The sequence below is a fragment of the Gymnogyps californianus genome, chromosome 5, assembly GCF_018139145.2.
Source record: "Gymnogyps californianus isolate 813 chromosome 5, ASM1813914v2, whole genome shotgun sequence".
NCBI classification, from domain to species: domain Eukaryota; kingdom Metazoa; phylum Chordata; class Aves; order Accipitriformes; family Cathartidae; genus Gymnogyps; species Gymnogyps californianus.
Genome location: NC_059475.1, coordinates 18,081,788 through 18,109,203, shown reverse-complemented (window position 1 = coordinate 18,109,203; position 27,416 = coordinate 18,081,788). Strand labels below are relative to the sequence as shown.

The 27,416-nt window shown below is 54.5% G+C and overlaps 1 protein-coding gene across 1 annotated transcript; it reads right to left on the bottom strand.

Moving 5' to 3' along the window:
• Positions 1–545: 545 nt before the first annotated feature.
• IGF2 (insulin like growth factor 2) lies at positions 546–16,852 on the bottom strand. Its single transcript, XM_050897762.1, has 4 exons — positions 16,537–16,852; positions 8,664–8,826; positions 1,459–1,625; positions 546–1,006 (listed from the first exon to the last, which is right to left on the bottom strand). Exons 1-4 carry the CDS (start codon positions 16,639–16,641, stop codon positions 764–766), a joined length of 678 nt encoding a protein of 225 aa, XP_050753719.1. The 5' UTR covers positions 16,642–16,852; the 3' UTR covers positions 546–763.
• Positions 16,853–27,416: the final 10,564 nt, after the last annotated feature.

Sequence of the window (27,416 nt, the reverse complement as noted above, 5' to 3'; positions counted from 1 at the left end):
TCTCGCTTTCTCTCTCCTCTTCCTCTCTTTCTCACGTCATCAATGATTTCAAAAAGGTGCAAGTCGATTTGGAATCTTGTAATGAAGCACACACACAAAAATGCAGATGGGGGCTCCTCGGAACTTCTTTTCAGGTACGTTTTTCTTTTAAAGGTGCAAAAGAAAGTTATAAAAATAAGAAAACCAAAAGAAAAAAAAAAGAAGAAAAAAGTGGGGTGGGAATGAGGCGAAAAAATTATATCCCTCAATATTTCTCCCCATTTTATTTTTTTTTTCACTTTATTGTCAAGAAAGACACGGAATGGACTCTTCTTCTCGAGAAAAAAAAGATTTAAAAAAAATTTTAACTTCATACCCTTTTTCCCTCTTGCTCTTTCTTTTGTCTTCTGGCGTTGGCACCAGGGATGTCACACAGCGCCCGGCAGCAAAAAGTTCAAGTGCCAAACTGTCCCTTTGCAAGTACAGGCTTGGAAATACTGGGGGCGCGGGGGAACGAAACAGGCCTGGGAAATGAAACAACCCTCCCCCCCACCCCGAAAGGACGATGCCGCGGGAGCGGCGCTGCTCACTGCCGCCGCCACGGCCGCTGCCATCCCCTCCTTGCTGTGTCAGTTGTTTGGTTGGGGCCGGAGCGGCGTGAGGGTGCCCCGCCGCCCCGCTCCTCGGCTCGGCGGCCCCGGGGACGGAGGGGCTCGGGGGCCGGGTTTTGCCAGTCCTCCCGCCCTCCCCCGGGAGATCAAAAATCGAGACGGCTGGTCAGGGTTCATTTCTGGGGGCCAGCCGTTTCGGGGGAGGCTCGCACCGCCGGGGGCCTCTGGCTGGGCAGGGAGATGAGAGGACGGTGCAGCACCTTAGCTTCCTCGGCCGCTTGCAGCCCCTCCGCCTGCCACCGGTACTGGCGAGCCCGCAGGATGCCGGGCACCTCCCGCTGCAGCCGCTGGGAGCTCTTCTTCTGCCACACGTCGTACTTGGAGTACTTGGCGTGTGAGGGCTTCTGGAAGCTCTCCTGCAAGGGGACGGGATAGCAACGTCAGCCTCGCCACAAGCCTGCCCGCCCTCCAGATGGGGGTTCCCCTCTGAGCTCCATCCCATGGAAACATTGCTCCATCCCTGGAAACATTCAAGGTCAAGTTGGATGGGCTCTGAGCAACCTGATCTAGTTGAAGATGTCCCTGCTCATTGCAGGGGGGTTGGACTAGATGACCTTTAAAGGTCCCTTCCAACCCAAACTATTCTATGATTCTATGATCCAGTCCACCTCTGGTCCCCCACCTTATTAAAAGCTGACTTTCTGCAGGGTATTTGGCATGAGCTGCCAACGGTCGCCATCTCTTGAAGGCTCTGCGGAAGCAACAGACCTTGCAGCTGGGGTTTGTCCTCTCCCACCCATGGCCTTCCCATCTTTTCTCTTGCTATTTATTTCAGAGAAGGGCCACCATCCTGGCACAGCCCCCCTACCTTGCTGAGCGCCGGCAGGCCCGCCAGGGAGGTGGCGGAGAGGTCGCGCTCGGACTTGACGGACTTGGCGCAGTAGGTTTCCAGCAGAGCCAGGTCGCAGCTCCGAAAGCAGCACTCCTCCACAATCCCCCGGTTGATCCGCCGGTTATTTCGTCCCACTGGTCTACCTGCAACAGCAGAGACCCCGGCGTTAGCCGCCAACCTGGACTGGACCCTCTCCCCACCTCCACGGCACCCGTCCTCTTGCAAGCATCCCTCCACCAACCACCGGAGACCGGTGGGTCCCACACACTTCAAAAATAGCAGTGCTTCTCCCAAACCAGCTGACACGCGCCCGCAAACCGGCCGAGTTTCACGTTAAGACTTTCCCAGACAAATGCTGTTGACGCCAACAGGGCTCCCCGTGTGCGCACGGCACTAACTAAAGGCACTTTATATGGCGGTGATTTATTCCCCTGCTATACCTCCGACACTGGCTGCCTTTTTGGGCGCAGCTAAAGCGAGGAAGCTCGAGCCCAGCCCAGCCGCCAGCGCTGCGCCAATTACTGCGACCGTCTCCGATGTTGATCCTGGCAAGCGAGTTTTATTAGAAAGAAGCAGCGCGGCGTTGTGGCTGCCAACCTCCCTCCGTTGGGTTGACGCTTAGGCAGGTGAAGCGAACCAAGGCGGCTAAATTTTACCAGATGGGACAGCTCTGAGACAGCTGCAGAAAGAATACAGGCTCCCGCACCCGCCAAGAATAGCTATTAAACTTAATCTTTTAATAAGGGTTCCTCTCCCGTTTCTGCCTGCAGAAGGATGCGAAAGTCCGTGTGGTGCAGCAACAACTGAGTGCATTTCATATCATCACTTAATGACAGCCAAAGTCCTCCAGAGGAAAAGCTTACATCAGTTTTACTGGTTTTCCTCCCCCTCTTGAAATAAAAGAGATGGGCAAATTTGAATTTCTGATGCAAAACAAATTTGCTTGGGAATTGTGACTTCCAAAATGTAAACCAGCCTGAAACGAAAGGATTTTCTCTGCGCTTTTGCATGCGACGTTATGCACTTGTGCTGTTGTGGGGTTTGCAGCCAGGGCTCTGCATGCTGCCATGAGCGCACCTCTTCCCAGCACAAGGTGCTCCGATGGAGGGGAGCAGAGGCTAGCACCAGCGGGGCTTGCAAACAGGATCTGGTACCGCATCCCAGCCAGAATTTGGGCATGGGAAAAACTGAGAGCGAGCAGTGGAAGCGCGATGCCTAACGCTGCTCACCGTGCTGCACCAAACCTCCATCTCCCAGCCGGCCTGCGGGAACACACAAAATAGTCCACGTTGACCTCGTGCACGACCCGCGATCCCCCCCTGCACTCTGGATGAAGCAGGCACTCAAGTATTTGGCCTTGGTGAAGATTTAAGGGCCCTGGCTTGCAAGGTGCTGAACAATTTTCCTGGGGGACACCCCATCTGGGTGCCCACCCAAAGTGTCTTGGGACCAAATGCAAAGCACAGGAGTTTTCTGTGCATGCAATGCAACCCCATATGTGAAAAGCAGCCCCATATGTGCAATGCAAACATGCATGTGCAATGCAGCCTTGCGTGTGCAATGCAGATATGCATGTGCAATGCAGCCCTGTGCCTTCAATGCAGCCCTGTGTGTGCAATGCTGGCACGCAAAACCCCGCGACCGTACCTTGCCACGGGCTCTGCAATAGCGAAGCCCCTGGCAGCAGGGCACCCGCTCTCTGTTAAAATCAGCCATGCCCCCATCGGCGGGGAGCCCTCTGCTCCATGCTGGTGCGTTGCCGCTGCGCTCAGAGGTCGCGAGAGCAAATGTAGCATCAGGGCACAGGGCGATGGGGCAGCTGACTCATATCATGCAGCCCGCCTTCGGGAGTCATTTCAAATGCTCTATTTTCCACATTCATCCCCTCTGCGCCACCACCCTCCTTTTCTTTTTCTTTTTCTCCAGAAAAATTTCAGGCACAACCTTTAGCCAGCCCTGCAGGAACGTGAGAAGGACCATTCCCTCTTGGTAAAGGCTCAGCGAAGGGAGCACTGTTAGGAGTTTAATTTTCTCTCTATAAATGCTTGTGGCCAACAAGCACACTGGATTGGGCTCTCCCTTTAAAGGCACGGCAGGTGTGTTGGGTGCCTGCAGCCGTACAAGTGATGCCAGTGCAGGCAATCTGGGTGGCGATGCCCAAGGGAGACTGAGGAGAGGAGCCAGCTTGGGGCCAGGTGCATGTATTCTTCTACATACATGCAATGCCCAGCGAGGTCCATGGGAGACATGCACTGCCACCAACATCCTGCACCGCATGTGGCCCCCGCTCAGCACCTATCGACCCCAGCACCCAAACCTGCATGGGTGGCAGGTTGCTGAAGCATCAAGCTGCTCCAGAAAGGCCTCCTGAGCATGGGCAGAAGGAGAGTTTAGAAGGAAAAGAGAAAAAATTCAAGTCACCCCCTCTTGCTAGCACATCCCCAGAGGGCTGCATTCACACTCCCGCTGAACAGAAGGTTGCACAAGTGACGACATGCACGGTTTGGGGAGAAGTTGAGGTTTTGAAAGGTTACATGTCTCGTCTTGAAAACATAGCTTGCAGCTATGTGTTTGTTTGGAAAGAAGAGGGGGGAAAAAAAACAACAAGCAAAGTGGGACCATTTTTCCGCCTTGCCATCAAGGGCACTTTCTGGCATGGGAGCGTGTGAGAAGATCACGGCAGCACGTGTTTGCAAATGCCCAGGTGTGGCACCACCAGGGTGAGTTCCCGGCAAGGACCACCACAGTGGCACAGCCCCTTCCTCCCCACTCGCTGCCCCTGCCCAGCTGGTGGGCACACATGTGGCCCCCGGCCCTGACACGCTGCCCCTTCCCTCTTGCATAAAGCTGCTGCGTGCCGTTCCCCTTGCTGGCACCGCTGCCAGCTCCGCTGCGACGGTCCGATAGGGCACATTTCCCATTACATAATTGTCTGTACGGATCTTGCCAAATGCCAATACAATCCTCTGTGGGAGAGTTACTTTAGGAAAAAAAAACAGGCAAACATAACAAACAGGGATTTAGTCCCAGAAAGTACCTGGAGACAACAACCCAGGAAAGAGATGCCAGGACATTGCTGGTTAACAGCAATATCGCTGCTGACCTGGATTGGGAAAAGCGTTTGTTCCGTAACACGATTTACGCACGGACTAAAGGTTGAATTTCCTGGCTTTTGCCCACGGGTGGCATCTCACTTTGCTGCCACTGCCAAACCCAGGGAGGGTTTTGCCACTCCGTCCCTGGCCCGCAGGGGAGAGCTGTGCGGGCAGTGGGCTGCGGCACCGCCGGGGCGCGCGAGCCACTTCCCATTGCAGCGATGATCACCTCCTCCCGAGGAAACACGCTTCCTCTTGGCCTTCAATGAATGGCTATACTCTCTTTTTCCCCAAATTGTGCTCCACCAAAACCTCCCACAGCTCTGCTGAGGGGCCGAGCCCCGCGATGCAAAGCCCAGTGATGCAAAGCCTGGCAGTGCAAAGCCCAGCAATGCAAAGCCCAGTGATGCAAAGCCCTCCAGCTGCCCAGGGTTATTCCCGTCCGGCAGCAGGCTATCCTGACAGGGAGAGCTGGGCATCCCGGCGGCGATGCAAAGCCAAACCCGCTCCTGGGAGAACCCGGAGGCCGTGTACCTGCAGCTCAGCTATGCCTCCATGCCAGAGGCTGAGGAGGGACAGGAGGGTCCCTTCCCTGGCATCGCCACCCTGCTGCTCCGGGCTCCCCACCCTCACCAGGGCCGGATGGATGCCACAGGGAGGGGTGTGCAGTGCTGGTGCCACCCTGGCCGGGTCCCCTCTCCTCTGCTCAATCAGGCGGCAAGCCGAGTGGAAGGGGACTCTGGGTGTAAACAGTCCCCTCGCCCCTGTCGCAGGAATGTCGGGAGCAACAAGGGGGCCTTTGTGCAGCACCGGGCCCCGTCCCAGTGCCCCCGGCCTGGCCCTCCCCCACCCCGGCACCGCACTTTCCCCCCTGCTTTTTCCTAGTATTATTTGGAGGAGCGGCGGGCGCGCAAGAATGTGCCCCGTCAGCACAAGCGGCTGCAAAGAGCTAAATTCTTATCAGCTGTTGGAAAGGAGGAAACAGGAGCTGTTGTTTACAGAGAAGTCGGACGCCTCTCCCCCTGCAGCCCCTTCTCCCCTCCTTGCCAGCACTGCATGACAGCAACTTCGTGGCCGGGGCTTCATCTCGACCTGCCCCACTTTTTTCACTCAGGGCTGTGCTCAGCACCCCTCGGCGGGCCGTGCCACCGTCCCTGGGGTGGGTGCTGGGAAGCAGGGAGAGGGGGTCCCAACCCTGCAGCAGAGCCACGGTGGGATGCCACCTCCTTGCCGGCACCTGCAGGCCAGCCCCAAAAGCCTTACAAGTCACGGAGGGGAGGAAACATGGCAGAGGCAGAGAGCAAAGCATGCACGGCTCCAGCTGCAGCTTTCCCAGGCACCCCTGGGATTCGGCGTGGGGCTGGCATGGTGCACGTCCCTGGGCCCACCCTGCATCCTGTGGCTGGGTAACCCTGGCGCTGCCGGCTCCTGCCCCTGTTGGTGCAGCTCTTTTGCAGCCTCAGTTCTCGGAGGCAGCTTCAACATCCTCAGCCCCAAGCACCTGCCAGCTACGATGCCTCCAAGGGCACCCTGGGGGCTGGCACTCGCTCCCCACGCCAGCAGACAGATGGGCATCCTGGTTATCAGGCGGTGCACCCTCCTCAGTCTAGGTTGCATATTTTCCCGTCCCGATGCCAGGGGGATGAAACGCCGTCAGTACACTGCATCCCCTTGCATGGATGCAAACAACGCTGTATTTCAGAGCTAGCTTCTCTAGCTAAGTGCTCCCTTGTAAGAATGCAGAGCATCGTTTAAGTACTTAAATCACCGCTGCAGCATACCATTTTTGTTTTTTCCAAGATTACCAGTCGGATGCTTGCAACAAGCCCCATCCAGCAAGCAGGGCCCACCTGTACCTGCAGGACAAGGCTGCCCAAGTCATTTACCTCCTGTACAAATGACTGCGTTAGCGCAGGCTGCTCATCAGGTCACACGTCCCATGCTACGAAGTGCTCATGACAAACCCAGGCCTGGTTTTAAGACGTAAACCCACGATCGTGCGACATAACCATGCCCTATCAAGCCTATATGGTGACAATAGTGTAGCCATGAGGGTTTAGGAGTGAAGATGAATATGGTCAGGAGAATTAATCACTTTATGAGGCCAACTGATAGAGGTAGAGGGAAAAAATGAGGCGAGCTGGGGATGTCCAAACCCTTCATCAAGTAGAGCCATCGCCCAAACATCTTCAGCCCTGCACGGCACAGGCTGGTCAGATGCTGAAGGGGTTAAAATATGGGACTGGGGGCACTTTGCTTCATCCCCCAGCACCTGGGTTCTCCAGAAATATTCAAAAAGAAGAAGGGGGGAGGGGAGAGGACAAAAAAAAAAAGCAAGAATCCTCTTGCAAGCACCAGACTGGCCACTTGGCACCAAGCAACTTATCTGCCTTCAAAAGTGTTGTTATTTTGGCCTGGGTGGCTGTGTTATTTGAGGTGAAAGGAGGTCAGTTTGTCTGTAAAACAAAAGCCCCATTCCCTTTCATCCCCAGAGAGGGGGAGGAGGGAAGAGAAACCATGGGAGGGAGACGGATACTCCTCTATATATAGAGGGAGAGGAAGAGGTGTGAGAGCAGGCCGCGCCGGTAAGGCCAGCCCCGGACCTGCCGCCTCTGCCAAGCTCTGGCATGGGACTCGTTGGCGGAGGAAAGGTGGAAGGGGGAGATGAGAAGAGGAAGGGCAGCTGACATGCAAACCCTCGCTGCTTGGCTCGGCAAGAGGAAGGAAGCACGCCCCGTGTGTCCTCAAAAGCGCCGCCTGCCCGCAACACCCGGGGGGCCATGAAAACATCCTGCTGCTCAGCTGGGACAGGGCAGGGTGATCGCCCCCAGCTAGCTGCAAAGCCACCTGCAGCCCAACCACCTACCCAAAATTACACAGCCCAAACCCTGGCTGCTGCTGGATGTGGGATCCCTGCACCTCTCCCTACCCAACCTCAGCAGGCAGCGTCAGCCAAGTCTGGCTGAGCATCCAGGTTGGGAAGGGACATCCAGGGTCGTCTCCCAACTTTGCAGCGCCCCATTCCCTGCACAGGCAGACTGGGATGAGAGGGAGGCTGGCTCTCGACTCCACTACTCCAAAAAACACTCTGTTACTTGAAAGTGACTTTTTAATTCATTTTCCCAAGGCAGAGGCAAGACTGTCAAATGCACAGCACCGTGTGCAGCTGGTATCTCCATCCTCTTCCTCCCTGTTAGGCTTTGCATCTTTCCTGTAGTCAGTCACTCTTGCGGTTCAGTCCTTAGTTGGCAGGAAGACACAGGGTATTCCCTCTCCCAAGCAGAGCAGGGGACCGAAACACCAGAACAACGTGTCACACGTGAGGCACCTTCGCCCATAGATTACTGAGCATCCATCACTACTGGTTTACTCTCCTCCTCCCCGTTCACCAGCTAAGCCGTTGTACTGCTAATGCCAATGGTCCAAACCCCGAAAGCATCCTGGTGGAAAGCTCGCTCCAGCCAACTGCCCTGAAGCCACCTGCATTCTGCAGACAACAGCAACGCTGCATTTTTTTGCACTAGCTGCGCTGCAAAAGGCTAAGACATCACTCTTCAGCAACAGGTTCACCAGCAGGTAGCCAGAAGGCCACAAAGCGTATTTTGGGAGCAGCCTAGAAGCTGCTGCTATACCCAACCAAAGCCTGCCCAGAAAGGGGGAGCGCTCAGCTCCCTGCCTGCTCTCAGGATGCAGCACTTAGGCAGCAAGGTTTAAAAGTAAGCTAGGGCCCAAGCTCAGCAGAGAGCTGGCTGCAGACATCCTCGTTATTTTAATGACTTGCCCACATCACCAGTGAGTCAACCACGTATGGCTCCCCAGTGATATCTGACTTTCCCGAGCATCAAATGCAGGACCCAGTTTCCCCATGGGACTAGACAGTCCCCAAAATCGGCGCGAGGTGGGTGCATGTCACCCCGAGCACATCGCTTTTCTCGCTCCTGTCCTGGCCTACTGCCATGTACAAGGCAATCACGAAAATCACTAGGCTGGGAAACCCCTCCTTTCCCTCCCCATCCAGCTCCACCCAAGCAAGGCGTGCGGTGGGGGCAGCATCCTGCCTGCTGCCGGTGGCTGCCTGGCACTTACTGAAGTAGAAGCCCCTGTCCCCGCAGACGAACTGCAGCGTGTCCACCAGCTCCCCGCCACAGAGGGTCTCCGCCGTGCCGTACGCCGCGGCCGAATCCAGCGCGTAGGCCAGGAAAGCCAGCAGCAGCAGCAGCATCCGCCTCGCCGCACACATCCTCTGCACCTGGGGACAGAGGCACAGCGTTAACATGGCACGAGAGACCCCTCTCTGCCACCTCCCCCTAGGCAATGTCCCCCTGCCCACAGCACATCTGGGGTTTGACGCCCGGGCATGTCAGGATGCTGCAGGGAAGGACCGGCAGTGCTGAGCCGGCCACTGGTGTGAGGCTGGCTCCCTGCGCTTGCCCCGCCCGTCAGCCGCTCCGGTCAGACAAGGTTTGCATTGAAGCAGTTTTTCCATTGGAAAATCCCACTTCAGCCTACCTCTGAAAGGCTTTTATTCCCCCTGCTCTTTCAACAGCGTGATTTTTTATTTTTTCCCCCTTTTACATGGGAAATCATTCAAATGATTATTGGGAGGTATTTTTTTTTTTCATTTCTGATGACAGGTTTTCATGCCCTACCTGAACGCATGTTCCCCCAAAGCAGAAACAAATGAAGTTTCAACCTGTCCTAGAGCTGCTTTTGAGGAAAGCTGGGTTTTGCCAGGGAGCGGTGACCTTCGCCCCGGGCACGCGAGAGACTCGTGTGGCCAAGGCTCGGGCAATCGAGGGGCTCATTGCACAAGCCGTGTTTGCTGACAAGAGCTGGGACCGAGAAGACATCCCTCAGGAGCAGAGTGGTCCCATGGGAAATGCGCCTGAGGCTTCACCAAGGAGGGCCAAGGGGGTATCAGCCAGTGCGGAGGATTAAAAAAGAAACTCCCTGGATATTTGCTAACTAACCCAAAGATTTCCCCTGACTCGGCTCCAGCAAACAGCTTTACCTCCGTGTCAGCTTCTGCAGGTGTAAAGCGAGGGTGCTATTGCCTCACTGGATGAGGCAAAACCCATGGATGCTTCAAGGTGTTATAGTCCTTCAGTGATGAGCGTCACTGTATATATACAGCCAAATAACGATGGTGGCCAGACAGGTCAGCTCAAAATGAAGAGGGGAAGTGTGGAAAAATAGCAGCTGGTGTGGGGCAATGCTAAATCTCACACAGAGCATCCCCTCTCCCTGCTAACACTCAGCCAAGACACTGGGTTTCACATCCAGCCTTCATCACCATAGCATCTGAGCAACTCAAGAATAATATCAGTTAATGAATATTACCTCACCCCCCGGGATGCTCAGAGATGGAGCCAAAGCCCAGGATAGATTAAATGACTCGCCCAAGGTCACGGGGGAAGTCTGCAGCGCAGCCAGGAAATTAGCCCAGCTCCCCTGGGGCCCCGCTACGGTCCTGCCAGCAATAAAGCCACCCTTGCTACCAATTTTTTACCAGCATATAGCTCAAATCGTTGCTGCTAGAAATGCGCCGTGCTTACAAGTCATGAGCTCTTCTGAGCAGCATGAGGACAGGGATCAGCAGCAAGAAAAGCCAAAACAGAGGCTGCAAGGTCTGGGTGGGCTGAGGGGGGCATCCCCTCCAACACGAGCTTCAATGCCCATCGTATGGCTCAGCCTGTGCTGGCAGAGACCAGCAAGGCTGGCAAAACCTCTCCAGAGCTCTGGACAAGAGACGCAGCAGCAGCCCTGGGAACAAACTGGGCTCAAACCACCAAGTGATGGGACCAGGACCAGCTTTTCCAGTAGCGCTGGCCCCTTCAGCACACTGGGGGGGCTTTGGTCTATATTACACTAGAAGCAGAGGGATGGCACCGGGCTGTTATTGCACCACACTGCCAAGCTGCAGTGTTTTGCCACCAACACCTTTTCATCTTGATTTTTTTATTGAGTGGCCAACAGGTAAGTACTGGGCCTCCCTGGCATGACCACAGCATCACCTTCACTGCTTGAGTCATGCCCCTGCTGTGGCAGCATCAGCAGCCAGATCTCCAACTGACAAAAGACCAATGATCCTGCTCCCTTTCCTTTTTTTTTTTCACCCCCTTTTTCCTCTTTTTTCTTTTTCCGTGCAGCTCCTGATTGCTGGTGTCCCTGGGGCACAGGTAGCACCGGCAGCTCATTGCCAGGGCGGCAGATGTGTGCCAGCCAGTGCCACTGTTGAAGCCGCTGACGTGGGACTTCAGGACATCCAAATAATCCCCCGTCCCCAATTAGGCTCATGCTGGCTGTGAGCACTGCAGCTAATGAGCAGACTGCGTGCCGGCCTCCCCCAAGCCAGAGCCAGCCCCCCGGAAGGGGCTTGCTTGGTGGCACAGGTGATAAACACAGTTTTTCCTCCAGATTCAGTCTAAAGAAAGGGGTGAAATGCTCTGAAGCAAGGGGAAAGCGAGGTTTTGTCAGCGGGGCGATATCTGATGCTGGGGAGACCTGATACCTTCTGTGGAAAAAAACTTGTCCTCCTTGGAAAATGCCCGCTCCTGCGCAACCCGCACCACAAGCACAAGGCAGCCCCTGGCAGCCTTCCCTGGCTCCACTGCGAGCTCTTTTAGGGTGCTCACACACACTGTGACTCTGGCCAGGAAGCCCCCCTGAAGCCGCAAGGACAGGGACAGCCCCAACGCTGTCATCCAGAGCCAGGCCAACATGGAGGTGTGCGATGCGATGAAGTCCCCCTTTGCCCACACATCAACTGCCAGCCCTTTCCACCACTGTCACCTTGGCGTCTCCCCACTCCCTCCAGCAGCCATGTAATGAGAAACCAGGCAGCAAAGCAAAAGGCATCTTTATTTACTACCCGGTGCTACAGTTTCTTTCCAGCTTCATGGAGCTGCAACCTAACTCAACCCTGTAAGCCCTTCCCTCTCACTTTGGCTCTATTGACCCTGCAGAGGAAAAGCCCCCAGGCTTTACCCAAAGGCTAGACAGGCACCCAGGGTGCCATCACCGGCTCAGTGCATCCTGATGACCTTTCAATCTTTCCTTCCCCCCTCCCCCCCCTCCTTAGCAGGGATGAGCAGCACCCATGCAGGAGAGCTCACGCCCGCCCCGCTGCGGCTGTCAGAACAGGTGCTGCTCCCCAAAATAGGGTGGCACGGCACGACTGGGTACCCGCAGCCCATGACCTGGTGCAAGCACCATGCCAGCTGCACAGGTTGTATGTGGCTTCAGTTGTCATGGCCAAATCCTGCTCAGCATCCTGAGTCAAAGCCCTAAGAACCCCTCCGAGCCTTCATTCTCCACTGGAAACGTGGGACAGCACTGCTTGTGGTTTCTAGGCCAAGCATTAGGACAGGGACAGCCCCCTCAGTTGTGGGACAGGAGTAAATTCACACCAACGGCTGGAAAAACCTTCAGTTTTTATTAGGAAGCCTCTCTCATGCAAGATGTAACAGCAATAAGGCAGCAAGAGGTAAGCAGGGCGCTTTCCTAAAGGACAAGGTCCTGTCTCTGCTAGGAGAGAGGCTATGCCCACTGAAGTTTCATTCTTGCCAAAGCGGGTTGAATCAGCTCTGCCGACTGCCATTCCCCCTCACGTGCCCGCGGAGAGCTCAAACACCTCAGGATGCAGTTTTAACCAGGGGCAGTGCAAGACATGCCCAGTGCCCAACAACCTGAGCGCCGAATTCCTCCTAACTAGCTCCTCTGAATAACCCGCATCTGAGAGCAGCCTTCTCGGTGCAGAAGAGACTCAGACAAGCCATCGGAGCACACCACCGGCCTCTCCTTGCCTGGAGAGGGTCTGCTTTGCTCTCCATCCTTCGTGTCCCTCTCCTGCCTTCCCCCACATCCCTAGGTCCCTGTGTGAAGCCAGGCTGCTGCCGGAGCCAGCTTGGCTGCGAGCTGCCACATGCGGGACGCTGCCGCTGCCTTGGGACTCCTGTGTAGTCCGCCTTGCAGCACACGCTGCTGCACCCATGGCCGGGGACCCCCAAACACCTCTTGGCAGCCCCCAGCCAGTGGGGACACACCAACGGAGAGGGTCCTTTCAGAGTGGCTGCGGCGTGCCAGGAGCGAGCCCGAGGGCAGGTCTGCAGTGGAGCCACCCTCCCGTCTGAGGCAGTAAAAGGATTTTTTCAGGATTTGCTGCAGAATCAGCTGGATTGGTGATTTCTGTCCAGCTGCTGGGGAGTCGGGGGCCAAGAGGCCACAATGTGCTAAAAGGCCCAGTTGCCAAATCTCAGAGGACAGCTCAGGCATCCCTTGCATCCAGGCTTGTGCTGAGCCAACCAAACCACGGTGCCTCTCTTGGGCAACAAACATCTCCCCAAAAACGGAGACTAAACCTCCTGTCTGACCCAATTCCTTCTTCAGTCTGGCCTTCATTACAATTTAATATGAACAGAACAACGTAGGAGGGAATTGACAGATGGCCCAGTCTGCAAAATTTGGATTTGGACAGCAAAAAGAAAAAAAAAATCTCGCTTCTTTGTGGAGCAGTGCAGTGTTTAAAAGGGAGCATGGCGAAAAGTCATAGGCCCAAACCCAGCGGGGAGTGCAGGAGGGGAAAACTCCAGTTTGCACATCGCAGCCTCCATCGCCCTCCACTCCTCCAAAAAAAAGTGGGCAGACTGATGTTTCGCTACTCCGATGACTGCTTGTGAGAGATGCTGAGCAACTATCTGTCTGCGTTACTCTTCTCAGTGGGCTGCCCCACGAGAACAGGGAGCTGACCCGGTTTTGAGCGTGGCTCTCCCGAAGGGGCAGGACGTGGGTGCGTGCCAACCTCACATGTGCCAAGCGAATGCTACCCCTGGCTGTGGGCAACCTCACACAGGGTGTCAGGCCACAACACCCCGAGGTGCCGAGTAGCAAAGGGCTAGCAGAGGCCAGCGGGGAGAGGCAGGTGCCTTGGCAGCCGAAAACCACCCATGGGCTGCATCATGGGCAGAAGCACGGGGATGACGCACCCAGCAGTACCTGAAGGGAGAGAAGCCACCATGTGCTGTGCTGCAGAAGAGCTTCCCTTTTCATCTAAAAGAGAAAGGAGATTTCCAACCCACAGCTTGGAAGAAGCAAGCTTCAAAACACAAAACTTTCGACCGTCGAGCTGTCAGGCAAATAAAACCAACTCAGGACCAGGGGTTCTGCTGTTTAGCTCAGGCTTGAAAAAAATAAAAAATTCATGATTCTTGGCACCTGGCTCACATGACATTTATATGACTGAGGTTGGCAATGCTGCTGCTATTTCTAGCCCTCACTTCTTTGTCTTCACTGCTCATCCACATCAGCAGCCCACTCCACCCCGCGCCGGGGGTCACCTTTCCGCCTCCCATCCTGCGAGTGCGGAGAGACACCTGACTCCTCTGCCTGCGGGACAGCGGCTGGGGCAGGCAGGGGAGCACTGCCCGCACCCCGCGTCTATATGTGCCGCAGCAAGAACTACCATAGCTGTGGAAAAATCAAGCTGAAAAAGGTGAATGGGGTATTCAGTACCATTTACTCACCCCACTGGGGAGTAAGAGTGTATTGCACAAATTTTGGTATGCAGCCCAGAAACATTTGATTTATTGCATAAAAAAAAGGAAATGCAATCTTGCTTAACTCTTCTAAAGACAGCTGGCAGGACCCAGTGAAGGGATTTAAGTCCATTTTAGTAGCCTCACTTAACTCCTTTCTTTATTGTTCCTCTCTCCTTTCTGCATTCTCGTCCAAAACCTGGAGTATATCAGGGAAAGTTAACAGCAAGTTAAGCTGTTAAATCAGAAATTGTAGTGACTGGAGTCAACTGGCAACTGATATTCCCACAACATGCTGAACTTACTTTATGTCTTGGCAGAGCGGCTTTAACCCTTTGAGAGCCAGGCTGCAACCCCAAGGCAGATTTCTTCCCCGGGTGCCCCCCACCTCTCCTGACCCCTCAATGCAAACGTGTCAAGGGAGGCCGGTATCTCTTTGCCCTGTTAAGACACACAGCAGCCTTTAAAAGCAAAGACAATCCGAAGAAGGATCGGAGAGGTCAGCCCCAGGACACGAGCAGGGAGAGGGTGGGCCACTTACAGTGCTCGTATGCACTGCTGGAAACACACCAACTCCTCGGTCCCTCTAAAAATAAGACTTCACCTGCTGTGTTTGATTGAAAAAAAGAGAAGTACAGAAATGCTTTTCTCTGGTGCTCCATGAGGCAAGCCGGGCTCGCGCCGAAGCCTATAGGAATCAATGGGAAGACACGCACTGACACCTCTGGGTTGCTTGGTCAAAGCAGCAGCCCTCCAGCTGGGCTGCAAAAAGGATCACCTGTCAGAAAAAGCGCTGGGACACACACGCAGACACATTTTGGCTCTCAAATTTCATGCGGCGGTGGGAGGGGACCTGCGGTGTCAAATCTTTTATCCCTTAATGAATTTTCACAGGAGCCGGGATAGCCCCTTTGAAAGGCTGAGTAAACTTGTGTGGGTGTCGACAACATGGAGCAAGATTTACAGCTCTGACCCATTCACCCCCACCAAAATTGTCAACTTGGGTCCAAAACAGCTCAGTGAAGCTCAAATCAGAAGTGTCAATCAGTTTTATTCCTCCAGATGTCCTTAGCACAAAGTCACCCTCACAAAACCCCACGACCCAGGCTCCTCAACTCTACTCTAAATCAAGGCAAGAGGAGGAATAAAAAACCCAACATGCTGAACTGTGCGAAGTAAAAGGAAAAACCACACACACACAACCTGACAACAAATAAACCCAAAGAAAACCAGGCCTTGGCCTCCCAAGCACATCCCGGCATTTGGAAGAAAACTACGGACTTTGTATAGGAAGCCTCGACTCAAGGGTTGAAAGCAGCGGTTCTCCCGAGGTGTCTATTTAAAACCACCCACACATACCTTGTTTTTACACTTGATTGCTCCACGCCGCCTGAGCGAGACCTGGCATATCGGAAACCCTGCTAAAGTACCACTGGCTTGACGCAAGGCAGCCACATCTGCTGGTACAGTTACGCTAAATCCGAGTTTCCTCATGTGCCCCAATTCCCTACTGCTCAGCAGAGTGCTAAAACCTTTCCAAGTTGCGCTCTTAAAACAATTACTGTAGGGAAAAGCAATTGGGAAGGAAGAAGAAGAAAAAAAAAATAAAAATCACGACGTCGAAGGCTGCATGCCAACCATTAACTCTCACTCCATTTTGGCTTTGCTTTCTTGTTTTTCCTCTCTGTATTTTTATCCCTCCGAGACCGAGCACACCGCAGTGTTTTGCAGAAGAGAGTTTAATAATCTCCCCGGTCTCCGAAGCCGGAGAACTGTCTGTCCCTTCCCCGCGCCGCGCCGCTACGAGCGTCTCCCCGCTCCCAAAACAACCCCGCGAGCGGAGGGAGCGCCACGGGCAGCCAGGGGCCGCGCAGCCCTGCGTGACCTCGCATAGCCCCGGCCCCGCCGCCGGGCCGGCCCGGCCCCCGCACGACCGCGGCTGCCCGCACACGCGCGCTGCTGCCAGCCGGCCCCGCACGCCCCGCCGCGGCTCCCCACGCGGGACCGCCCCGCGCCGCGCCGGCTCCCCGCCACTGCTCGGGCGCGCCAAGGGCGCGCAGACCGCGCGCAAGCGGTCCCGCTGCCAGCATCCCCCCTGCAAGGTGCGGGGGGCCGCAGGCGCAGGCAGCCGGCGGGCTGTCCCTGCCGCCGGGACGCGGGGCGCCCCCCGGGGATACCCCGCGCACCCCACCGCAGCGGGCCGCCCCGCCAGCCCGCGGCTGGGCCGGCTCTCGGGGTCCCTCTAGTGACACGCGTGGGGACGGCGGGCAGCGGGGACGGCGCGGCGCGGCTCGGCATGGCACAGAGCGGCATGGCACGGCTCTGCCCGGCGTGGCGCGGCGCGGCACGGCACGGCGCGGCACGGGGGAGCCCTCCTGCCTCTGCCAGCGGAGGGGCGGCGCGGAGCGGCGCGGAGCGGCGCTTACCTTGGCGCTGCCGCTGCTACTCTCAACTTCTGGCGGCGGCGGCGGGCCGGGGAGGAAGGCAGGCTGCCGGCAGCGCTCATCCGTGTGTGCCCCGGCGCTTGACATGCTGCTGTCCTGCCCTGGCAGCGATCGCGGCTTTGGCTCGCCTTCCCCGCGCCCTGGCTCGCTCTCCTCGCCTTGCCTTTTTGGTATGTCAAGTCTCTGCTTGATTTTGTCTGAAGGATGTTATTTGGTTACGATCAGGTATTTTGTTATTCTAGAGAGCGAGCGAGCGAGCGCTTTCCTTTTCTTTTTTTTCTTTGTTTTTTCCTTTTTTTTTTTCCTGTTCCCCCCCCCACCCCTTTTTTTTCCTTATCTTTCTCTCCTCCTGCTTTGGCTGCCCCTTGGGTGGCTCTCACTTTTGTGTTTATTGACTGCGTCCCCCTGGCCGGGGCGGAGGGGCCGGCTGCCTCACTGCCCGCTGCTCCCGGCTGGCTGCCCCACGAGCGAGGAGACAGGCAAGGCGCTCCGGCTGCCCCCCTTTTATACCCCCCCAATGGGCATGCTCTGACTTCCCCAGCGAGCACCAGCCCGGCCACGCAGCCAATAATGTTGCAGAGCGGTCTAACCCCCTCTCTTCCCTCCCTCCCTTCCTTTCTTCCCTCCTTCTCCCTCGTAACCCTCCGGAGTCCAGCTCGGGGAGGGAAGAAGGGACAGAAAGTTTCTGCCGCACGATTTCTTCGCGGGCGGCTCCCGGATGGGGGCTTTGACCCACCCCGGCCGGCCCCGGGGGGAGGGGGGCTGCGCGCATCCCCCGCCGCCCCCGCAGGTGAGGGGAGGAGGTGGGGGTCCGCGCCCCGAGCCCCTGCCCAAAATGCTGGTGGGCACCCCCTGAGCGCCTCTCGCTGCTGGATGGCGAGCCCCAAGCCCTGGGGAGTGAGAGGGGGCAGCAGGAGATTGCCCTGCCTGCCCCGCTTTCGGGGCTCTCTCTAGGTGCGCACGGGGCACAGGTGCCTGCGCCATCCGCCTTGCCCTGCGCCAGCCCCCAAACTGCTCCGAAGGGCTCCCTGGTGAAGGCACGGGCATTCAGGGGTGCCGGCCGCACGGACCCCTGGACTCGCACACCTGCCCCAGAGCCCTGTCCCGTGTTACGCACCCCAGTGCGGGCAGGCAAGCCCCTGCTTCAGCAGAAGCAAGCCCCTGCATCCACCCATGCATGTCCGTGTGGACAATATGGACGCTCCCCCTCCACGGGGCAGCGGCACTCGGATTTTGCACCCTGCAGAGCACCTTCCCGGAGCAGTTCCTGCTCGCTAGGTCGCCTCTGCTTCCCGCGGGCTTCTGCAAGCGAGTACTTTAAGCCAAAGGGACTTTTCCCAGGCTTCGCCGTGCTTGTACAGCAGCGCGCGGGCTGAATGCACTACCGCTGCTCTGCCGGTGCTGCATGGCAGTCACGTTGTGCTGCATTAAGCAAAACTCACCTTCTCCAAAAGACCTGCCCGTCAAGTCTGCCCCACCGGGGAAGTGGCTGCCCCAGGGGAAGGGACCCCCTCGCTTTCCGCCAGTGGCAAAGGCAGCCCTTGCCAGCCCCCAGGTGCCTGCAGCCTCACTGCTGCCCGAGTGGGTGACCCCTTGCAGGGACATGCAGCCCAGGTTGCGCCGCGGGCACGCACCCTCCTTGGAGCGGAGAGGAGCAGAGCTGCCTGAGATTGGGCAGCAGGTTGGTCCATCTCAGGCAGAACTTGCCATCGGTAGTGGCATGAAAGGGCAAGAATGCAGCAGCCCTCACCCCACCATGCAATAAAGAAAACTTTTTTTTTCTCTTTTTTTTCACATTTGCACTTTTTTTTTTCAAGGATGGGGGGCTTGGTGCATCTCTGAACAGTCAGAATTGCCCTAAACATGCCCAAGAAAACATGGGCAGGACTTGTCCTTTCTCACTAGGCTTTGGTCATCCTTCCCTCCCCAGCATCCTTCTGTTCTCAGAGCTGTCCTCTGGGCGGTGCTTCCCTGGGCTGTGTCGCTGTGTATCACACCCAGCAGACCTGGTGTCAGGGCTGCAGGCTTCGACCGAAACACCGGCACACCTCGGGGAGAGAGGTGATGCTGAGGAAGCGGTTCTGTGCACGCCAGACTCAAACACAGGCATCAGATCTCAGCTTCTACATTGATATTGAAGCATGCAAAGAAGTGGCCTGACTGTCAAAGAGACTGAGCATCTGCCAGCACGTGGCAGGGCTCCAGACTTCTCCCAAAAAGAGGAATCTCCATCGATGCTTACCTTAGGCTTTAGGAGTTTCTCCTAGATACCCCGGACTTAGTAAATCCCAATCGTGGCTCCTCGCAAACCGCTCAGCAGAGCTGGTATCCTTAACAAAGAGCAACCACCTTTCCTCACAGCAAAAGCAAAACCCCATCAAAGGAAAGGACCCAACCTTGGCAGGGGGGTAAGCAGGGCTGTAAGCTACTGTTAATAGCTGAAGGAGCCCAGCTCCCTTCCCCCAGCTCACCACAAGGACCTCCTGAGAGTAGACAAAAGAAAGCTTGGAGGGTTAATCTCCCTGAGAAAAACAAGTGATTTTCCAGTAAACAACTGCAATAGCAAACAATGGGGGTGAAAAACAGCGATCATAAAAAAGTCTGCTCGGAGGAAGAGGCGACCCAGTAAGAGAGGTGTCTCTCTGGCTGGGGGAAAAACAAGGCAGCAGTTTGGTGAAGCTTCAGCAGCAGCAGCAGCAGCAAAATAAACCCCACAAGTTGCCACTGGATCTACTTGTGTTTGTGCCTTTTGATCTTTTAATTGCTTCTTAGTTATCCTTCAGTGCAAATAAATAGTGCATTGTGTCAAGAAAGAGGAGGGGGGCGGGGAAGGAAAGAAAGAGACACAAAAGAAAGAGCTGTCGCCCAGAAGAGAAAAGGAACAGGTTCTTTCCCCCCACCTTTAAAGGAGTGAATATATCTGTATTGGGGGGGGGGGGGGGGGAGAAGGGGGAGAAGGGGATAGGATTAGAAATCAAAGCAAAATTGGAGAGAAGCACATTAAGCCTCGGGCATCCTTACAGTAGGAAGAAAAGAGGGAGGTGGTAAAACCCTCTGGGAGTTTATTCGGTGAGTTATGAGAGGATCCACGAGTGTAATATTGTTAAAGGTCAGCCTAAACCTAATTTAAACTAGGGATGTGTGACCTCCGCCCTTCATTTAATACAGTCATAAGGAACATTACACTGCAGATAGCTGGAACAATAGCTGCCTCCACCCCAAACTCCAGCCCCTGGCATTGCCTGCAAGGAGGGCCTGCGAAGGAGAGCAGGAGGAGGACCAATAAAGCCAAGGACACGGCTAACCTGAGGACAAGGAGGCAGAAAGAGAGGGAGAGGAAGGCCTCTGGACCATGGCACTGACCGCCAAGGGGCTTGCAAAAACACAAAATCCCAGGAAGCATTTTGGTTTGAAAGCGGATGGGGCTGCAGCAAAGCATCACCTGAAACCATTGGAAATGCAGTAAAAATAGCCCACCACGTCTTGCATTTGTGTGACCTCCGTGGTCATCGGCATGGTTTGGGAGAGAAATCGCGGTTGTGGGTTCCCGTTAAATTCGCAAGGAGCAAGGACAGTGTTCACAAAGCAAAGTCAGCCAAAGCGAACTGCAACTAAATGAATCTAAAGCGGGAGCTGGAATAAAAGCAACATCTGAAAGATGCCCTGAAACGGACCAGGGAATGCCTGGCACTGGGAGAGAAAACCTCTGCTGCTGCAGCAGCTGTGGAAGTGTCCGGGCAGACTGCAAAGCCCCCTGACAGCACTGCCCATCTGAGCTGATCAAAGCGGCTCGTGGGTGGCCACCAACATGCGGCAATGGGCCGGAAAGCTTTCCAGGGAAAGGGGGAAGAACAGGAAAGCTTGGGCCAGCCTGGACCTTGCAGGCAGGGATGTGAGCTTCAGCAAAGGCAGAGGAATGTAAATAGCTGCAGAAATACAGTGGTCGCGGGCCAGGGTGGATGTTAACGATGCTGCCAGGCAGCTGAGCCAAGCAGATACCTTTGGGGAAGGGGACATTTACATGACTTTTCCCTTCCTCTCCACCTATAATCCAAAGAGGGGAGAGGTCACCTAATCCCAGCCCAACCAAGACACCCTGTGATGCTCGTTTGGCTTATTTCACAGTTACACCATAAATGATAAGGTGAGCAGAACGGGGATTTCAGGTGCAAGGTTCAGGTGCTGTGCCTACAGCATTACATAGGTACCCCAGTTTGTAAAGCACCTTATATTCTCCTATGTGAAGAGTGAGGACAACCAGAAGATATCAGACTATTTTACTGACATGCCCAACAGATCTGGGCACTGCAGGTTGAGATGTCCAAGATGAGACAAAAGGAGGGTTAGGGTGGGCCATGGGTTTGGGTCTCCTGTCATTGAAGACTAGGAGAAAAAGTGATCCCTAAATGGAAAGTGATTAGCCGGAGTCCTATACACAGCTGTTTAATGGCAGAGGAATCATCGTTCTTGGCCTAGAGCGTTTTTCAGTGGCTTTAAGAAAGCGATACCTTTTGTTTTGTACAACCCAGTAACCTGGCAATAACACTGTGTCCTTGCATGCTGCTAAAATATATTGATCCTGGGGCACACTAAACTGTTGGAACAGGAGAGATTCATTGGTGAAAGGGGATGTGATATATGGAAGGTCCCTGTGTGAAATTGAAATCAAAGAACGAAGAGTGGGAGAAATAACTCACCTGGGGACCCTGGTCAACAAGGAGCAAACAAGAGCAGAGGCTGGGCAGGTCTGCTCAGAGCTACTGGCACCCCTGGGTGGGGAGAGCATTTCTGCTCAGAGGGTTTCTGCTGCAGGATTGTTATATGGGCAGGGGAAAAGCAGGATGCCTTTAGGCTTTTTTTGGCATGTTCAGAGCGAAAGAGGGACTCTTGTAGCAACTCGTGCCCAGGTCTACGGATGCCTTGCAGCGCTCGTTGGACTTAGGTGTTCAGGAGGGGTGTTGGCAGATGCATCCTGAGGACCTGGAGTGTGCTGAGCATAGCAAAAATGAAGTTATTCCAAGGTTAAGTTATTGCACTGTGCCAGAGGAATTTGTGACAGTGGTAAAAGGCACAAGTGTTTTCACCCCTGTTTATATAGAGGACAAACTATGCATTTTTTGTGGGCTGGACAGACTTGGTATTCCTGTAGCGTCTTTTAAAATTCAACATCCCCAGTGATTAGAGAAAAGCTCCAGCCTGAGCAGCCTCACTTGGCTGCAGGAAGGAGGATGCAGGGTAGGGAGGTGTCATGGTGGCTGAGTGCAAGGTAGGAATTGAAAAAGCACGAATGGTGTTCAGCAAGTGAAACTCGGTGCGTCTGCTTGTTGGGATGCCGTCCGCAGCATGGCCCAAAAGAAGGAGGCCAAAAGGTCCCAGGGTCATATGATCCCAGAAAGGAACAGAAGTGTCTCCCTTCTCCCCATCATCTGTGGAACACCAAACATCTCTTGGTCATCCCTGGTTGCCAAAGTGGACTCCGGCTCAGCTAACAACTTCCCAAAAGGGATTTCCAAGAAGGGTGGAATAGAGTAGATAAGGAGAAATGCCCGCCCTCTCCCCAGCTTCTTTTCATTGCAGAGGGAGCCTGGAAGGCTCCAAGTTTTGTCTCATTATTTGTATCAAAAATGTGCAACAAATACAGTAGCAGAGAAGGAAGATGGGTCTGTGCCTATATTAACAGCTAAGCACATCACCATTTCCTGTTTTCCTTATTTATTTATTTTTAAAGCATTTCCATGAAAATACTCACTGGAATGTCATGGGGAAGAAGAGGTCCAAGCTCGTTTAAGGACCAATAAAAGCTCCAGCAGGTACAATTAGTTCTTCCAAGCACCAGGGGATGAAGTTGGATCTTTATAGCGTTGTGCAAATATGGGTCTGTCTATGGTGCAAGCTCTGAGTCAAAACAGCTTGCGAATGAAATGTGTTGTGGGAGGCGGTGGGAAACCCTTTGGACTAGAAGCTCTTTGGGGCGAAGACTGCATGCCATAGCTGTGTGCCTGCAGGGACAGTCTGATGAGGATGCTGTGGGAAGGCAGCACTAGTAGCGGGCATCCTCGTGTCCCCCGGGGAGGAGCTGAGCAGTGGGAAGGTGGGCTGCAGGGATGCCACTCGCCTCCAAGCAGGAGCACGCCATACCGTCTAAGGGTGTCTGTGTCTCACCCCCCAGCACAGCACCCTCACACACACTGCTTTGCTCTGCCCTCACTTGGAAAACTCAGGGTTCACCCTTAAAAATGTATTATCCTGCTCCCAGGAGCATCAGTATGAACTGGTCAGTCTGGCTGCATGTTGCTGGATTCATGAGCGAAAGCAGGAGAGCTCTTAAATTCTTCTTCCTCAAAGAGACACAGCAGTTGTTGCTGAGGTCCTCTCCAGCAGCTTCAACAGAGCAGCCATCGCTGAGTGGCCATGGCAATGCCTACGATGGGCTGTGCCAGAGGGGGATGCAGTCCTTGCGCTGATTTTTCCTTGGTGCAGCCTCTTGGAGAGCTTCCCCTCGGCCTTGTCGTGCAGTCAGCTTGCTCAGCAAAGCTGCCCAGGTGAGCGGGGCAGTATTTCCAGCCCTCTGCCATGTCCTCCAGCATTCGCTGCTGATGCAGCTCACGTATTTCAGATGCGCCCTTTGGAGGCACATGCTTTGAGTGCCCGTTCAATATTCCACAGAAAATCAGACACAAGAGCCAGCTGGAAATATCACCCTGTGATGGGTTATTTTTCCAAGTGCCCGAGAGAGGTGATGGCACTGAACACAGAGGGCGATGCATTTTAGGGAATGTATGTGGGGCCCTTATTTGCCGCGGAGAGGTGGAGTGGTGCAGATATGTCTCTGTTGTGTAATTAATGGCTTTGAAAAAAAAACCCGAGCCTGTTGGCTAAGCCCGAATACCTCTGAGGGGTTCAGGAATCCCAGCTATGTATCTTTCAGGCGTTTCTTCCTCTGTTTTTTTTTTTTTTCTTTTTGCATTGCTGCTGTGCTTCAGTGCAGGTCTTTGTTTGCAGCTTTCATTGTCTTCGGGCAGAGGGTTGGGTGGCAGTATCTCCCCCAAGCCAGGGCTTCACCCCTTATCAGGGATCCCCATCTCCACCTCCAATTGCCAGCCCCAGTGGGGGCCACCCCATCACTCCTTCAGGCTGGGGGCTTTTTGGGCAGGATAAATGGGCTGCTGGGCCCAGCCACTGGTGCCCTTGGGTCTGAGCTGCACAGTGAAAACCCCAAAGGAGGACGTGGGGCTGGGGTCCCATGGGTAGGCGGCTGTGGACATGGGGAGAAGGGGCAGCACGGGGCTCACACAGGGCTCCTGCGCCCCAAGTGCAGCCTTCCTCTGCCACTGCATCCACACATCACCTTGGGCAAGTCACTTAATTTCCCTCTGGTTTGCATCCTCATCCATCAGCTCGGGGCAGGAATAAATCTGTCCCCCGTTGCCTCATTCCCTTAGGGGCTGGGACTTTCAATACCTATGACTGGCAGTGGGCGTATGGGAGTTTGCAATAAGGGCCCCACTGCTTGCATCCTCCCCTCGTTCCCATTCCTGAAGCAGATGACACAGGGGTACCCTGTGCCCACCTGTGCTGCCAGCATCCCCTCCAGACCACGCTGCCCTTGCCATGGGTGATGGATGCCCACGGGGAGGTAGGAGGTGTGGGCAATTTGTTTTCTCACTTAAACAAAACACTCTCTCATAGTCATAACGAAGGAGGGGAGGCAACAGCACTTGGCAAAGCAACTTACATTAAGTGCACTTCACTAGAAATGTTTATACTCCGCCGCTGAAAAATCCACCAAGCACGGCGATAGTGTGGCATGGCACTGGCAGAGCAGGGGCAGCTGAGTTGGGGATTGCACCCCGAGCCAGCTCCCAGCCAGGGTGGGCTTGGGGATGTCACCAGCTCGTCCTGGCAGGAGGGTCTCAGGGTCTTTCACATGGGGACAGTGGATGGAGGGACAGGGGAAAGTGCATGGGGATGGCTTTGGGCTTCCTGCGCATGGCTCCACCTGAGACTACGCACCCTCGAAAGCCTCATCTCTACTGTCTCCTGTTGGCCATCGGGACTATTTAACCTTCAAGGACAGGTGTATAGATGGGATTGGCATCTCCAAGTAGTGTCGCAGGGCAAATAGGTATAATGCAATCCCGTGTGATGGGGGGGAGCTTTTTTATGGTGCCGGTTGTACTCCAGAAAGGCTCTGGTGGGAGAAACAATGGTTTTGTAGAGATTCCAGCACTCTTGGAGCAGGAGACCTCACAGGGTAGGACCCTTGGGACTGCTAAGCTAATTACTAATTACTAGGAAGGTAACCCCCACCAAAAAAAATACATGTAGCTTTTCAAAACAGCAGGTGGTATGCTTGCATAGCACGTGCAGGCGTGCGTGTGTGTGCACACATGTATTTTTGTGCTGAGGGGGAAGCAAGTGCTTGGCTAAGTAGGTAGAGCCAAATGGCAGGTGATTCAGATGCTACCCCCTATTTCTGGCACCACTTTGGTGGTGCCACTTGAGTCCCCGTCTCTTCATCAGCCAAAGATAACAGGCTCCAAAAAGGCCCTCCATGAAGCCCCGGTGCAAGCCCTGAAGTCAACAGGCAAAGGGTTAACTGAATTCCCAAGGCAGGTGGGAGCGCAAGTCAGGCTGGGTGATATCACAGACATGTTATTTGAAAAGCTAAGAAATTGTGGAATTCCTCACCTAATCCAACTTCCCCACAGTTTAAAGAAAACTGCGACGCAAGATATTGCTACGGCCAAGGGAGACCCCCCACGAACCTTTCCCTGCATAATCCATGTGTGGATATACACACCGTCAGCCGCCTCCTGTGGTGCTGGGCTTCTAACCTTGGTGAGTTTGCTGCCAGTGAAGCTTGTGGGATGCAGCCCCTATGATCAACCCTCTAATGCCTTGACCCATACCAGCTGAAGGTGGCTCCTCCATCCCTGTAACATTGCTTGTGTGCAATGCATGGCCCTCCCTCACCCTGCAATGGACCCTCTGCCTTTATCTGAGCTGAGCACAAGGACATGCTGCTCATGCCACAGTAGCCAGAGAGTGGTTAAAACACCTGCATGAACAAATGTTCGATGAGACAACATAAAAATTAATGGAATTAATGCTCTCGACTTCAGCAGGCCCCAGTTTAGGGCATCCCTAGTTATGAGAGGTGACTGCAGTGAGCCTCTGTAGCTATGCAAATACCTGGACATGACTAATGATTAGCAAGTGTAATTACAGCAATGGAAATTGCATCCTTGGTTCAAATCTACCTGCCACTCCTCCCTTTATTTTTCCAGGTGGGTCTCCTGCTGAGCCATCTCAGTCCACCAGGTAGATCTTCATGCAGAAGAAGATTTTTTTTTTTGCCTGGAATTAAGTTGCATAGATTTTTGTTTAGATTTTTTTTGCATTAAAAGCAACCATTTCAAATATGTACAGATCACACGGGTGTTTTTTAGTCAAAATAAGCACAGTAACCACAAGAGGTGCCAGACTGGAACAACCTCTCCTCCGCTAACCTAATCCAAGGGGAAAAAAAGAAAAAGATGTTTTCCAGAGATAGAATGAATTCCTTTGTCTCTGCATGTGATATAAGGAGAGAGAAAAATCTAACAACGGTTAGCAGGCATCCCCTAAAAGGGACTTTTAGAGGAAAGTTGCTTTCCTTCCAAGAAACCTTAGTGTCGGAGCTGGGGAATGATTTCAGGCCAGACCTGCTGGGTCCCACTCCAGGGCTCCCATCATCAGAGGCGATGAGTGCCTGCAACTGCTGTTTCTTACAAGCTGCTTTGGTATCCCTTTCTGGGTGAGCCTCGCTGTTTCCAGGGAGTCAGCCCAGGGACTTCAGGCTCATTTGGGCAGGTTGAGTACTGCCCTTGCTCCCTAATTAACTTACATGAGTGTCATCTCATATTTGCCCGAGTCATTGGGGTGTTTCAAGAGCTCCCATCCCTATCCCTTGTTGAGACCCCACTTGTGTAGGGCAGCAGGTCCTGCCCCAAGCCAGAACCTTCATGGGGGAGGGCAATATTTCTGGGGATGTCTCACTGGTCCCCCCACATGCAGCAATGCAATCGGGGCACGAAACCCCTCCGGTGGCTGATGCCTGTTTCACGGCCGCTTTCTCCCACCCACCGCCGCCCTCGCCGTTCCTGGAGACCCACATGAAAGCAGTAATAGCACTGTCAGGGTATACAAAGTAAAAGATGACTCACTGCGAAGCCTTTGCTCCCACCTTCGGGAGGCAACCAGATAGGGAGCAATCTCCTGGGAAAGGGGGGTGGAATTTAAGTCAGACTGATCTTTTTTCTGAAAACCTTTCATTTAGTCTAAACAACCGGCTTGGGATGTTGGCACTTGGCTTTTAAATTAAGCGTGCTTTTCTGGGCACGATTCTGCCAGGATAACAACGGCCAGAGCCAGGTTCTGGTCTTGGGAGAGAAAACAGCCCCAGATCCCCGCAATAAAATGGGAACCCAGCCCTTGAGCTTCACTAATTGCTTTGGAGGGTCTGCCCTGGCCAATGGGTAATTCATGGGGAGGCAAGAGCCAGGGAACGGTGCTAGTTTGCAAGCAGGCTGCATGATTTGCACGAGTCCACTGCAGAAGGCTGGGGCAGAGGAAGTGATTTCCACCATGCTTGGAGGGTTTTGGCAGTGGTTCCCACCTTCTGGGCTGCTGTTCTCCCTGCCACTGGCATGTGGCCTCTGGTTACAAAACATGATGGCCCCTGTGACCTACCTCTCTCTGCCCACCAGTTTCCAGCACCAGGATTGATCCTGTGATGCTTTTAAAAGACCATCTGCTAGGGGCAAGAGCATTGCAAGCTCTTAAGCCCAGAGGGAAGATGGAGCTCCCTTGCAGGCAGC

What these genes read in the sequence shown, in the direction of transcription:
- IGF2 (XM_050897762.1), bottom strand. Translation starts at nt 16,641, where the DNA reads ATGTCAAGCGCCGGGGCACACACGGATGAGCGCTGCCGGCAGCCTGCC. An exon ending in GGACAGGGGCTTCTACTTCA is followed by an intron (nt 1,626 to 8,663) that starts GTAAGTGCCAGG and finishes CTGCTGTTGCAG; the next exon opens with GTAGACCAGTGGGACGAAAT. An exon ending in GCCTGCCGGCGCTCAGCAAG is followed by an intron (nt 1,007 to 1,458) that starts GTAGGGGGGCTG and finishes GTCCCCTTGCAG; the next exon opens with GAGAGCTTCCAGAAGCCCTC.